This window comes from Nycticebus coucang, chromosome 5 (genome assembly GCF_027406575.1).
Source record: "Nycticebus coucang isolate mNycCou1 chromosome 5, mNycCou1.pri, whole genome shotgun sequence".
NCBI lineage: Eukaryota > Metazoa > Chordata > Mammalia > Primates > Lorisidae > Nycticebus > Nycticebus coucang.
The window spans coordinates 45,814,335-45,829,250 of NC_069784.1; the positions used below are offsets into that span (position 1 = coordinate 45,814,335).

A 14,916-nucleotide genomic window follows, 5' to 3' on the forward strand; every position below is an offset into this window, starting at 1 on the left:
ACCTGCCCACAGGATAAAATTTTTTAAAAATTAAAATTTTTTTGATGCTTATGTGCCTGGAGCTATGTTAGCCATTTTATAAGCATTCTTATATTGAATAATCACAGCAACATTATTATTACCCCCATTCTATGGATGGCTCAACCGAGGCCTACCCCCAAACCGAGCTGACACATACAAGTGTCTTCCCTGCGTAGGGATTTCCTCCCTACATTTTAAAGTCCACTCTCTTGCCCTCTCAGTTTACAAAGACCTCAAGCTCTAAAATACTTCCATGAGTCATTGATGTCTGAAATTTTACTTTCCAAGATTTTAATGATATAATGAGGATAGCTGCCCTTCATCGAACAGCTTTTATGTGTGAAGCACTGTGCTGAGTGTTAGATATATTCTCCTCTTTAATCACTACTTCATGAGGGAGATAGTATTATTATTCTTGTTTTACAGTTCAAGCAACTGAGAATCAGAAGGCAATTACATTATTTTTTCAAAGTCACACCGTTAGCAGGAAGGAAGGACCAAGGCCTGTGAGTGGCTTATCACCTAACCGAGAGAATTTATTAGCTGCTAGAAGCATCTGTCCCTGGGATAAGCATCTGAGCCTTCATCAGGCATGTGTTTCTTCCCAGGAATAAGGTCTCAGAGGTTACGTTCTGATGGAGGAGAAGTTTGAAGGTGTCAAACCTATCAATACCAAGACGGGGACCTTATGATTGAAGGGGAGTCCAATGACAAGTTGGCAGATGGGTTTTGTGAATGAAAAGTCTGTGTCAGTGGCTCTCTGAGAGGTGGAAAGGGATGGCTGCTCCGGGTGTTTTATGACTCCTGGGGCAGTGTGACAGACCATCTTGTCATCTCAGCCCTGCGAGGCGTACAGTGCCCAGGCAGCTATGAGACTACGTCTGCGGGAAAGTCCATATTTCTATGGACTGAGTCAGGGCTAAATTAAACATTAGGGTAATCCGACACATTGAATTTCATCACCATTATATCACTCTTTAGACCTTGTAAATTTTCATAATGGTATTTTTGGTAGGTTGGAGTAAGCTGTCTACATCAGAGGTGTGTTACTTAAAACCTACATTAATAGACCCATAAAATGAGGTGTTGGCCAGTTAATCTCATGTAGTCATCTCCTCAGAAGTATCCAGCAAAAATGAACCGGAGTTATGAGTAAGTGTCCTGAGGTGTCCCTGAGGGCACAGACCCTGACCGTACCCCATCTCTTAGAAAAGATGTTGGTATGGCCAGAGCTGTGTTCCTGCCACCAGGCTTCCTTCTCCCACTGTAGAGTCTGACCCGCAAATCCTGAAATCTGTATACCCCAGAATCCTGGGACTTGGAAATGGGAGATGTGATACACTCCTCCCTCACTTCTTCTCCTTCCAGAATGGGACATCAGTATCATTATTTGACATGGCACTGGGTCCTCCTGTGGATTGAATGGGCTATGAAGAATAAGACTAATGTTTAATGATGGATCAGAGCATTTGGAACCAAGGCTGTCCGTGAACTGTGGTACTAGCTCTATAAAGGTTGCTCTGTCCACACGGGACTCAGTCTCTGCCCAACTGCACAAAAGGTTTGATTTCTCTACTCATCTGCTTTTCCAGCACCCAGATCCAACTTACAGTCTCTCACTTGACTTCTGGCAAACCGAAGGCAGAAGCCCCCCAACACTTGGGATGATTGCCCCAGAGATTTTCTTCTGGAGGAGTCTGCTGTTCCTTCCCTTCCCTCTACCCCCGGCTCCACTCCTGACCTGAGCCAACCTGGGCGTTGATTCACCTTCCTGGTCCTGCTTCCTTCCCCACTCACTCTTTCCTGATTCCTCTCTTCAATCTCAGCTTGGACCCCTGAGCCTTCCAGCTTGATTGTCCATCTTATCACAGAATAAAGTCCACAGCTCTCTCTGCCCTACATGGGGATCACGCCGGCACACCTGTGCTTGAGAGGATGCTGTCTCCAGATAGGGCTGCTTCATCTGAGGTTCTGGGCTCTGGAAACTCACAGCACCACTCAGCCAGCTCTCCTCCAGGAAGCCTTCCCTGAGTGCCAGCTCCTGCTTTCCTCTTCCTCCCTGACTCTCTGCAGTGAGCCCTGTCTGTACCACTGGGGTCATTTGTTAAGTCACTCACTCAACAAAGACTTATGGAGTTCCTACTATGTGATGAACTGTTTGATGAACACAACAAAGTTCTTTTTTTTCCTCATGTGCACAACAAAGTTCTTAACCTCATCTGTACATTCTCATGGAAGAAACAGACAGGTAAATAAGAAAACATCATAAAATCGTTATAAAATAAACAGAGCAGGATGAGAGCACAGAGTGGGAGGGGTGGGTGGGGCTGGGATGGGTATTTTAGATGAGGGTGACTTAGAGGTGGTATCTTAGCAGAACTAAATGCTGAACAGTAGCTAGTCACATGGAGATCTGGGAGCAGGCATGTCCCATGGAGGAAACAGCAAGTGCAAAGGCCCCGAGGTAGCAACAAGACATAGGAGGAAGGTCAGGCAGATGTCACATGGCAGACAGCAGGAAGAGTGACAGACGCTGGAGAGAGGAGGGTCCAGATTAGGTAAGTCGGGTTCCTCCACCTCGTCACTATTGACATTTTGAGTGAGATAATCCTTGTCATGGCACATTGTCCTGTGTGTGGTGTTAGATACATCCCTGGCCTCTACCCACTTGATGCCAGTAGCATGTCCACCCCCGATACCCCTTGTGACAACCCAAAATGCCTCCAGACATTGCTAAATGTCCCTTAGAAGAAAAATTACCCCCAGCTAAGAACCACTGAAATGAGGCCATGCCAGAGTATGGACATGTGATGAAAAGCCACTGGCGTCTGGAGAGCTGAGAAATAATGTGACAATTTACATTTTTAAAGGTAGACAAAGACTCTGGCTGCCGTTGGGTCCAAAGGCTGTAGGGGGAGGAGACTGGAGGTGCGGAGGTCCAGGAGGTCTAGCTGAGAGGTGATATTCTGAGGGCAAAGCCAATAGACTTGCTGGTGAATTAGATATGAAAGGTGAGGTGGGAGGTAAAATCAAGGGTGACCTCTAGATTATTCTGTGGGAACAATTATGTCATTGTCTAGGAGAAGGAGAAGAGTGGTCTACTGTTGTCTACTCTAGGAGAAGAGTAGTTCGGGGGTCAAAAATTGGAGATATCCATTAGATATACAAGTGGACAGGCCAGTAGAATCCAAGATCTCAGGGCGAGGGTGTGGTCCCGATTGGAAACAGACACTCAGAAGGTGTAGATCATAGTCAGTGTGCAGGGAGGATGAGAATGATCTGGAAAAGAAAGGGGGTTCCGGACTGACTGAGCTCCAGGGCACTCTGTAGTCAGAGCTCAGCAGGAGAAGGAGAAGCCAGCAAAGGGGATGGAGAAGGAGGGCCAGCAAGGGAGAAGGGACATTAGGACAGCTTCGTGCCCCCAAGGCATTCTGGCATATCCGCCTTGGACAGTCCTCAGACGGGTGCTGAGCAGCCAGGAGCTCATGGTACTCAGTGCTGACCATGACACTGTGCCCCTATAACACACGACAACCGTGTTTAGAATGCTCAAATGATTTAGCAGAAGTCACGCTGTATTGATCTGTACACTGCGAAGTAAGGGCTGCTAGGTTCACTTTACAGCGTTATGGCAGCTTTGTCTCCATCACATACATCTTAAGCACCACTTCAGCGACTGGAACCCTGGAGAATCTGACCCCACATTCTCGCTTTTTCCAGGGAGCCCTTGGCCTCTGCCTCACAGGGGCCTGCTCAGGCCCTGGCACTGGCCTCCCTTCTGGCCGTGGCAGGAACACCTCATCTCTGCCAGACTTACGTGAGCGCTTTCACATCTGCCGTGCATTGGGGACGGGCAGGCAGTAGCTGGAACTGCTCATTCAGGACAAAGGACTGTCATGGGCTCTCACCCAACTAAGGGCAGACCCAGTACTAGCCCCTGGAGTCTCACAGTCCATGTCCAGGTTCGTCCCTCTGACCTCTTATACCCACAACCTGGGCAACTCCCCATCTATCATATCCAGCGCAACAACCCTCACAGGCATGCTGGGGAGTGTTAACTATTCTCACTTTGCAGATTAAGGAACAGAGGCTCAGGGAGGTTCTATAATTTGCCTGAATTAAACAGCTCGTAAGAGTCTGAACCAGGAATAAATCCCTCATCTTCTAAATTTAAGTCTTACTGAGTCAAAATAAATATTTAACATGATTTAACCATTATTTTTCTTACATGACACCTTTCTCGAGCCTTAAAAGAAATAAGCTACAGACAGGTTCGTGGAATTTTTCTAAGCACCAATCTTGCTGGTCAGGATTCTGTAATAGGTTCATCACCATCTAAGAAGTTGAAACAACTGGAAGACAGACATTCTGCGGCTGTGCCAACTTAAATTACTTTGCTCTTGCTTAATCATAGAGATGCTTTAAAAAGAACCCTTGAAACATGTTTGTTGCTTTATTAAGCCCTCTGATTTCTAACATCTCCTGCTCTTTTTTGGAAAAATTCAAAAACACCAGCACTTAAAAACCCCACCCCCAAAATACTTTCTTTCATTTCCAAGACACAGAGATGCTGACACATGGGCATGCAATCTGGAGTCAAGCTTTGGAGTCTGACCTCTTCAAAAAAGAAAATGAAAACATGACCAAGTGTTCACACTTTCCTTGTGAAAGCACACACAACACACTTAAACGGGGCTTTAAAAGAAAGGCAATTCTTTTCATGCATAAGAAATATTCTCGCTGGCGTGTCTTATCTGGGACAAGTCACTCCATTCGTCATAACTAGTTTCCGAAAGGGTGGAAATATACATCCCTCTCCCCCACTTTGAGCACAAAAATAATAAGTCAGCATTTGTGTTTTCCCATACAAACAGGTGCAACAGCAATGGATTTCAACGTCTCTTTCCTGGCTTGTTTGCAGTCCACTTGAGCTCCTAGGTGTGGCTCAGTGTCATCCACCTGCTGGGAGTGGGGGCTGGGTGTGAGGTGACAAATGTCTCTTTTCTGCTATAAATGTTATTAAAAATGTGCAACTGTCTGCTGACATTAATTTTACAGGGAATAGTAGAGAGATGGAAATTATCTCCAGAGCCAGGTCCCATTTCTCCTCTCTGTCCCACTGTTCTACAACCTCAAATAGAGAGGTCTTAACTGCTGAGAAAGGAGCACTAAATCTTTGGTCTGACCAGGAATTCAGCATTTGAGGAGATGTCACTAATAATCCCCTTTGAGTCCTAGTGGTGAAAATGGGGCCCAGTGGGAGGGTGTTTTACTAGAAGAGTTGGAATGAGCCCCAGGGGGACAAGAGCAAACACAGAAGGGGGTGGGGAGGCACAGCTTCCCTGTGAACAAAGAGGCAGGCAGTTTGTCATCACGATCTGTCCTCAGAGGCTGCTCTAGGCAGGCTATCAAGAAAATTGGGACAGGTCACTTCTGTGTCCCTAAAGTAGAAGCTCGGTGTGAGTCAGCCTTTCCCGTGCCCTCCGCACTGAGGGCTGAAGGTCTGAGGTTAGTGACAGATTGGCCACTGGGTAGAAGGCTAGACTGAGGATTAGAGTCTGGTTGACCTGAAGGAGTCAGCCCCTGAGTCCACATTAAGAGCCTTAAAGCTGCTTCTACCAGGAGAGAATCTTAAACCATTTGCACTGGGGCAGCCTGGAGTCTTGTCCATGAGAAAATGTTAGGCTTTCTGCTCTGGCCCAGAACTTCTCCAGAATTTTGACAATATCAACATTTTAATAGTATCTTAGCTTTGTTGTCCTTACAAAAATATACTGAGGAGGAAGGTTATGATTTTGTGGGAACAGAAGCTCCTTCCAAACTCACCGTACCAAAGCACTTATCCTGCTGACAAGGCCAGGTAAGCTCCTGACAGTGTCCAATGATGGGGAGATGACTGTCTGTGCCTCTTGGACGATGACTACCATGGTCATGTCTAGGGACTGGAATCACAGACAGGTGGCTTCTCCAGGCATGGAATGGAAGGAAGATAGCATAGAAGGTGGAGCCGAAGATAGGGTGCGACTGGGTTTGCATTTAACATAGTTCTGATGAGGTTGGATAGTCACAAAGACAGGGAGCAGGAGGAAGAGGAAGAGGAAGAAGAGGAAGGAAAGAAGGAGATGAAAGGAATAGGAGGCAGGAGAACAAGGGAAGGAGGAAGAAGAGAAAAAAGGGAGAGGAGCAGGTGGAGGGATGAGCGGAGGACGGCAGGAGGCAGCTCTCCCTGAAGGCCTCGTGGGTGGCAGCACGGTGCCAGCCACTTCCTACATTTCCATCACTTGATCTCTCTGCAAGGGAGAAATGAGTCTCGCTTTACAGATGAGGACACCAGTGCTTAGAGAACTAAAGTTACCAGGATCATTACAACCACAAATCTCCGAGCTGGGATTTCGTCCCAAGCTCGTCCGGCTTCAGAGCTGTGCCTTTTTCTAAATCATGCTGTCGTCTGTGCCAGCAGCTTTCAAACTTTTTTGGCTATGATTCACATTAAAAAAACTACATTTTCCATCATGAGTCGGTTTGTGCCTATATGTGCCTATCCATATATACAGTACAACAAAAAGGTTTCGCGAACATTTTCCTTTGTTATATGTAATGCATATTGATTTTTTAAAATTGTACTCTATTCTCTTTCATTTTTTTTCTTCCTAATGAGAGTTGTGCCACTACATTGATTCATGACCTGCTAATGGGTCTCACCCTATACTTTGAGAAACATTTTCCTTCCTCTGCTCTGTGACAGTTGATTTGAAATGTTTTTAACCTCCCGCCTGATCTTAGTAGGTGTGGGTGGGTAGCATCTTGCTTCTGAGGCATGCTGCTAATTGTGTACTCCGGACCATTTCTCTAGTGAGGGAACATCATTAATAAAATATTTCAGAAATTACAAATATCTGACAAAGCCGTGTGCTTAGAAAAGAGTCAGTCCAGGAAACCATCCAGAATACATAATCACTGATATCAGGCAACGACTGGTATTATTTTAAGCGGTTGATACAGGCTTTCACAAAAGAAACTATTTTCTCTCTTCCACAACCTAAAGAACTCATCTTCTCTGATGGGCCACTTCTCTATTAACAAGTAACAATAACTGGTAAAGGAAAAGACATATGGGAGGGGTTGTGGGGACTCTGTCAATCCACCATCAAGAATAGGGTTGTCTTTCATTTTGGTGAAAACAACCAGGATCTGAAATTAGATTGTTTTTTCAGGAGATGTGTGTATATCTCCACCCTGATTTAGGATTTTAGGGGCGATTTTGTTTCAGCAGCTCGGGCCAGTGGCCGGGTTGATTCAATCAGATTTAGGTCATGGAAAGTGAAGTCTCGATCAGGTGGCAAGGCAGCCCCGACAGGCTGCGGACAGGATGACTTCACTCCAAGCAATGTGCACGCTAATTGAGAAAACATGTTCCTGGGATGGCCTCATGCAAAAATCCAGATTTACGAATTTTTTTTTTTATTCCTAAGAATTCTTTGAATATTTGCTGTGCGTGTCTATACAGCCTCCCAGAGCACTTCTTCTTACTAAGTAGGGTTGTGTTTTTCTGCTGTGGCCTGGTCTGGTTTTTCGAGGGTGGGCAAGCAGCCACAGGCCTTGGGGAAAAGCAGGCAGAGGGCAGGAGAGAAGAAAAGTCATCTATATCTTCTTGTGCTTTTCCTGGGGCAGGAAAGGCAATGGAAAAGTCTCTGAAAAGCAACTGGCACAAAGCTCAGTGGGGGCCGTCCTGCTCCAGCCTCTGGCCCCTCATTCACGCTGCCCTGTGGGTGGCTGAACCACCCCACCCGGCCTCAGGAGCAGAGCTTAGGTTGCGCTGAGGTTGTGGAGCATTTGCTACACTCCAGACTCTGTAATAAGGACTTCCCAACCTTCTCTCCTCTCATCCTCACAACTAACCTCTAAAGTCAGTCTATCTGTCCCCTTCACAGTTGAAGAAACTGAGGCATACAAGTGATGTGGTCACAGACTTAGTAAGAACCTAAAGCCAGTTCCACCCAGTTTTGTGCCAAGGCTTCTATAAAATCCTGCCTGCCTACAGGACATCCCTCCTCCAAGAAGCCTCCCTGGAGGTCTCCTTGACATCAGAGCCCTTCTTCAAGGTCTTATGGTCACACCGTTAGCTTTTCTTCAGCTAGTTCTGGTTTTGATATCGCTCAAAATTGCTCTAAGTGTGTTAATTTAGATAAGAAGATTATAAAGCCTGACGGCAGGTTTTGTTTGATCTGTATGAGTGTTTTGAAAGTGAAGAAATTACACATGCAATCTCAGAGTTTTGGCTTCTGTTGAAAAGTTGGAAGATCTGGCCACCTTGGACTGACAATCCTGCAAAACAACCAAAGTCTTGTCTCTTTTCCATGGGGCAGACCCTCTGGCCTTAGACCATCTGATGAGTCTCTGAAGCCATTTTAGTTTGGACTCCTTGAGACAGGACCATGATTTACATTTATTTTGAGTCCTTGCAGTCCCCCGTCCCCCAGGTAGCGTATTAATAAAAACACTAATAGAGAAGGAAATCCAGGCCTGATATGTGGTGGGCCCACTTCCCCTCTCACCACAGGTTAAATGCACCTCAGCTGCTGACCCCTGGGCCCTGGCCTGGGACAGCACACATGCCCTGCTGCCACAGTAAGAGTCATGTCCTCCTTCCTTCTCCTGTAAACTTGATGATACCCTAAGAAACTTACTCTCCTAAAGACAAAGAAGAGCTGTTGTGTCGGGTAAGGAACCAAAACATAAGTAAAAGCTGCCAACAAAAAAATGGCCATTCTTAAGAAATTCCTTATTTAGAGAGCATGGCATAACTGCCTGCTCAAAGGCAGTTCTAACATCAAAGTCTGAGAAGTTTGCCTCTGAAAGAAAATTATAGGAGAATCCATGAGTCTCCTCTTACCCCGATATTATGAGGTGAAGATAATGCAGAGGATGAAATGTTTGGTTACAATTCTATCAAAATGAGAATGTTAATTATGGAAGGTCACAATACAGGTGAGGAAATTCCTGGAGGAGCTTTCCATGCCACCAAAAGATTTCTTCTCCCAGTGCAGCAAAGCCTTTTATACACAGGGATGGAGACTAAAAGACAAAAGATGCTGTCCTGCTTGAAATGAAAGAGCACCTCTCAGATCAGCCCCTCACCCCAGGGAAACCAGGCAGGAAAGAAACTCGTGTTTCTCAGGCACCTACTTTGTGCCAGGCCTGGGCTGATGTTCTACGCACATCATCCCCCTCGGTGTGCACAGCAGCCGCGTGACAGCATGGCTGTTATTGCAGCCTTGTTTACAGAGGACACTGGGTGCAGGAGAGGCCCTCCTGTGTCTCAGCCCTCCTGTGTCTCTGCCCTCCCTGTCTCTGTCCTCCTGTGGTGCTGTCCTTCCTCCCTGCTCAGTGCATCCATCAGGCAGCTAGAAACCAGTGTTTCTCCTGCCTGTGAAATTGTAATCCACAATCCAAAGGGAGCCTGCCTCTTTTGGAAGCACCTCCTGGGGGCGCAACACGTGGCCATTCACAACGATGAGGTGGTACCTGAGTCTGCTGACCTCTGAGCCAGGTCCACTCAGGTCCCAAAAGAGGATGTCATGTCACCTGCCTGAGCAAGTGAGAAATGCAAGTCAATGTATGAATAAACCACAGTGATGAGGGACTGAAGACAGGACAGCTCCCTACCCCGCCCCCAACTGGGCAAGAGCTGAGCTCCTGAGGCTCCTATCTGCAGGACAGCCCTCCCTGGGCTCACTCGCGGACAGCAGGCTGAGGAGAGGTGACATAGACCAACAACCCTGGCTACTGAAGGAACAGCCAGATGGAAACCAGCCTGTCTGTACTACACAGCAAAGACTTCGTGGTTGCTGGGAAGCTATTCCTGTGGCAGTGGATTGTAACCGGCCGATGTGGAATGGCTTCCGTGTGAAACTTGGGCTGTTCATTCCCACTGACTTTAATAGCCAGATTCTTCCCCTTGCAGGGCTCTCCACCTGCAGGAGCCACAACAGGCAGTGTCAAAACCTCTCAATCTGCTTAGCCTAGTGGAGCATTTTCAGGGAAACCCTGACTGTCTGTCTGACTCTGACTAATACCACTACTAATAAAAAGGCTTCCTGCAGTGAGAGAGGTTCAGCAAGGTCTTGGGCAATGCCAACAGCATGGTCATTCATCCCACCTGACAGACTGCTCATTACTTTTTTTTTTTTAATAAAATAACATTTTATAAAGTTTAAAGATTTTATCAGCTCCCAACTCTGCAGTTCATTTTCTCTCCTACTTATAATGACTTGGGTGTGAGTAGCAAGCATGCATTCCTTTAATACCCCCCAAAGATATCATTCATTTTACTTTTCTGCACTATTAATAAACAAATGGCCCTATTCCCCCCCCCCCCCCAGTGACACCTTGAGGCAGAGGGGCGGATAATGTCAGCTGTTCTACTTGGAGAAAAAAAAACTCAGTGCCACAGCACCATCGCTCCAGTGTAGCGCCACTAGCCTGCTTTTTTCATTCAAATGTCACATTATCCATCCTCATTTATTCTCACAGCTTGGGCACAGTTGTATTAACTTGATATCAACATGTGTTCATGTTGTATGAAGCACTGTCAGTGCCAGGGGGCGTCTGCTTCAGAGAAGGGACCTCCTGGTGCCAGAGTGTACTCCATTCAGTAAAGGAGAGAGGATTTCCTCCTGGTGCTGTGGACTCCCAGGCAGGCAGTCTGCCTGTGTTTTCAATAGCATATGGCAGAGAAGGAAGCTGCTATGCTCTAATAGCGCCTGACCCTTACCTCCATTCTTTCTGGTTTCCTTTTCTTGAGGGTCAATTTTAGTCATACCGGACTCTCCAAAGGCAAAGGACCACAGCACTTGAGGTTCCTGTGAATGGCAGCCTAGAGTCTGATATGCTGGCTCTTGGAGGAGGAAGCCCAGGGCTGTGTTTCTGAAACCTAATTCAGTGATTAATCATAGATGCCCCAACATAAGGCCTGGAAGAAAGGCCTTTATCGATAATTTCCAAGGGAATTCTCAAATGGGCTTAGCATTGTTACTTAATACAAGTATTTTCCTTGTATGGGGGCATTTCTGGTTGTCACTACAATTTCTGAAATTTATTTCATAAGGCAGAGATGATACTGTACTGTACTGTGCAGATCGGTTACATGTCCCCAAGAACTGTCACAAAATACTGACAGCCTCACTGAGAAATAATATCAGTGCAACTCACTTGCCTTACAGATTGGAAAAGTGAGGCCTGAGAAGTTTAGTGACTTGCTGAAGGCCATCAAGCTACTCTTCTCTTTTTCTTACAACTGAGGAAACTACTGAAAGGATGTTGACCCAAAATACAGGAGAAACACATTAAGAGATCATCTCAACATTTCAATCTGATTCCTATCGTGTAATAGTCTGAGGCCGATGATCTATAGAAACTCCTCGAAAGCATGTAAAGTAGCCAGTAAAGAAGCAATGAAAACATCACCAACCACAACACACTCTTCTCTATTGTATGTTTTTATTTTTCTGGTCATGGCTAAACTTTGTGGCTGATGGCCCATTTTCCTCCGCTCAAATACCAACATGTCTATGCTTGTGCCCCTCCAACTGAAAGGCCCAGGGACTTCAAAGCCTCAGTTTCTCCACTCGCATACAGCTTCTGGGCGACCCTGGCTTCACTGCTATTTGGAGTTAGGATCTTGGCTGTTTCCCCACTGTCAGGAAGTGAGGAATCTCTGGGGTCTTTTATCCTCATTTATTTGTCTGATGCCACCACATGCTGTTCTGTGAAACCGTTCCACCACAGATTTCTCAGGACCTGCTAAGCCTGAGAACCGATGGTTTGCAAGATCAGAGGTGCCAGTCAACAAAAAAGACTGTGACTCTTTCTGTGTTAAAGAAAGGCATCTTCTGGGAACGTGGACCCTCAGCAAACCTTCCGCTGCCTCCGGACAGCAGAGAGTACTTGCTGCCAGCAAAGTCTCCAAGGTCTGCTCTGGACCCTGAAGTCGCTGCAAGTTCTCTCTGGGAGAAGGTCAATGGCCTGGGTCTCTGGTCTCTGGTCTGGCACTGATGTCTGCTTGGGGGTCTGGCCTTGGCCCTGCTCCATGCCAGCAGAGAAGGGCGCTGACTGAATCTCTTTGTAATTTCTCTGAGTCTCTGATGCAGGCACGCCAATAGGGAGCTCCAGGAATGAGCAGCAGGACTGCTCGGCCCTCATTGAAAAGGAAAGTTGTGTGATTTTTCTCATCAGTTTAATCTCAGTAATGATGAGAAACTTCCCTTAGGCTCCAGCCCTGCCCTGTCCTGCCCTACCCTCCCTGCTGATGTCGGTAGTGGGCCCCCCTTCCTGGCCAAGGCAGATATCTCCCTGAAAGAGAATGGGAGGGTGAAGCCTCATCCCCTGTTCCCACCGGCTCTCGGGGTGAGGCAGTTGTGGGGTGGGCAATAAGACAAGGTGGGAATCTCATTCTTGCTGAAGGTTAAAAGAAGGGACAGGGCTACCAACAGCAGGATGACTGCATTGAGTGGAAGTTCTCCAGTTCTCCAGTGGGCTGGGCCACTGTAGGGTAAGGTGGTGCTGGGGCAGGGGCCGTAGTGCCAGCAGACGGCTATAAAACCCTCTGCCGTACTCTCACATCTCTACCGAATTGCCTGTCCCCACGCCCCAGAGACCTGGGTTTCCAGTTTGGGGTGCCTGTTAACATTTTCTCCTTCAAGACTTTCCTTTTTCACCTGCATAGAAATATTGGGAATAGTGTAGGGGAGGGGTCTGACAGCATGTGATGTTAACCCCATCCCCATTCCCCACAAGAAGGAAGGCGTTCCCTTCTATGAGTCAATGCCTGCTGAGCTGGTCTCCACCACTCACAACCCGGCAGCCACCAGTCCCCTCCAAACCTCTAGGAACACTGCCCATCATGAATTGACCTTATGACTTACTATTCAACAAAAGAGACCCATCAGGTTCAATATAGCCCTTCTTCTGTGACTCTGCAGAAAGACAAAGTTTCAGATATTCCATAAGAACCTGTCAACACTAGGCAAGAAGGGCTGGCCTAGCCTGTGCCAGACGCAGCTACCCTTCTGCGCTGTGTTGAGAGGGAGAAATAATCCCCCTACAGCAGACGCAACTGAGAGCTTCAAGAGTTGAAGACCCTGGAGAGGAGTTGCCGGCGGGCCCCCTACCACCACTTTTGAATTTGCAGAATGCAGCTGGCTGTGCTCGTGTGGGGGAGGCGGCACTGGCACCGGCAGTGGGTGTGTCCAGAGGATGGAGCCAGGACAATTAATCAAGTGCCTTTTCTCGAGGATTTCCATTGGCCTCAGATGACAGATGGGGCAGAGACACCCAGGAGAGCATATTTTGGTTTCCAGCTGGGAACGTGCACTAAGTTTTCCTTTATACCCACAGCACCCAAAAGGCTTTGCTGTAATAGACTTTAATGCGTGAAACACCCATAAATTATCCTTCAAACTGTTACAACTTCCAACCTGGAACAACTTGGAAAAACCAGCCGAGCAAGCAGGCTCTTTTTTAATCTCTCAAGTCACAAGAGAAGAGAAAGTTCAAGCAGAAAACACCTTCCATAAAAATCTCAGAGGTTTTTTTTTTTTTAAAGGGGCGCTGTGATCAAACGAAGCTAAGCTGCCTGTTCACGTTGCTCAGAGTTGCAGCGTCCTGAACCCTAAGTTCTCTCTCTCCCTCCTCTGCAACCTCGTCGCCTGCCCGCCGCTACCCTCCATGCCAGCTTCTTCCACACCTGGCTCATTTAGCTTGGAGCTGAGGCGTGTGACTCAAGCTGCCGGGTTGAGCCTTGGCGACCTCGACCCGAGGATGCCGCGCGCGGCTCCGCGGACCGACGGACCCCGGCATTTGGATCGCAGGCTCCGCGCCTCCGCCCCTGGGCCCCTCAAGCGGGACTCCCAGCCCCACTGCGACGCGCACAGGAGCCCTGAGACCCCAGCTCTATTCCCAGCGTTAGGTCCAGCGCGACCTGTCCCGCTTGTCCCCTTACCTGGGGCAGCGTAGGACTTCGCCGACTGGAGACAGCCTCAGGTCGCGCGAGGGCGCACCCGCCTCCCGCAGGGCTGGCCACCGCTCCTCCGGCCCGCAGCCCGCGCATCCTCCCTACGCACATTCGCTCTCCCTCACTTGTGCGCTGTCCCCTTCTAGCCTTCGAGCTAGTCCCTGGCTTGGAGGCGAGGCTTCTGCAGGCGCACCGTTGCCTTCTGAACTTGGGGCCATCCCGGTACCAAGAACTCCGAGAACAGAGAGAGCGCTGCCCCCTCTGACTCTCCGGCCCGCGAGGGTCCCGCGCCCCCACACCCACCTGGGACGTTCTTTTAGGACCGCCCTTCAGCCCCCGGGAGCCTCGGAGGTGCCTGGAGATCTCGCCAGACGGGATCCAGGCACATTGCCCCGGGGAGCCCAGCCACCCCGGCCCGCGCCCGCGCTGCGCCCCGCTCGGGGCTCAGCTCAGGGTAGCCTGACTCACCGCTGCGCTCCCCTCCGGCTCCCAGCGCTCTCTGCCCAGCCGGAGCGCTGAGCAGCTCTAACACAGGCTTCTGGAAATCTTAGCCCCTCCCCCCGGCCTCCTGAGTCACACGAGCTCCAAATCCTGCCCCTCACGGTCCCCTCCCCACCCGCAGCCCCGCACCTGCCCTGGCTGGGCGGAGGCGCCCGGCTCGGTGGGGTCCTGGAGCGTAAAGATGGATCGCTCCCCGAGACCTGGCCGGCCCGGGAAGGATTCAAACCTTCAGAGGTCAAAGGGAAAGCCGCCAGGGTCACAGGGACCGCGCGCTCCACGCTCCGGCGCGGATGTCTCGGGGTCCAGGTGGGGGTGCTAAGTCCGACCGGCTGCGGCTGGGAGGAGTTGCCCGGAGCTTCCCTCGCCTCCTCGCTCTGTCGCCG

General features: G+C 48.8%; 1 protein-coding gene across 2 annotated transcripts in view; it reads right to left on the bottom strand.

The window, feature by feature from the left end:
• The window catches only part of NGF (nerve growth factor), a 52,876-nt gene extending 38,303 nt beyond the window's left edge, over positions 1-14,573 (bottom strand). The window contains exon 1 of one of the 2 annotated variants that reach the window (XM_053591403.1): positions 14,501-14,573. Coding sequence is in view for 1 of the 2 variants with exons in the window: in XM_053591402.1 (XP_053447377.1) it covers positions 14,021-14,143 (123 nt within the window). In the remaining variant the exon portion in view is untranslated. Of the gene's footprint in view, positions 1-14,020; positions 14,400-14,500 lie in introns of those variants that run through there. The other variant, XM_053591402.1, reaches the window with a different exon arrangement.
• Between the last annotated feature and the right edge of the window lie 343 nt (positions 14,574-14,916).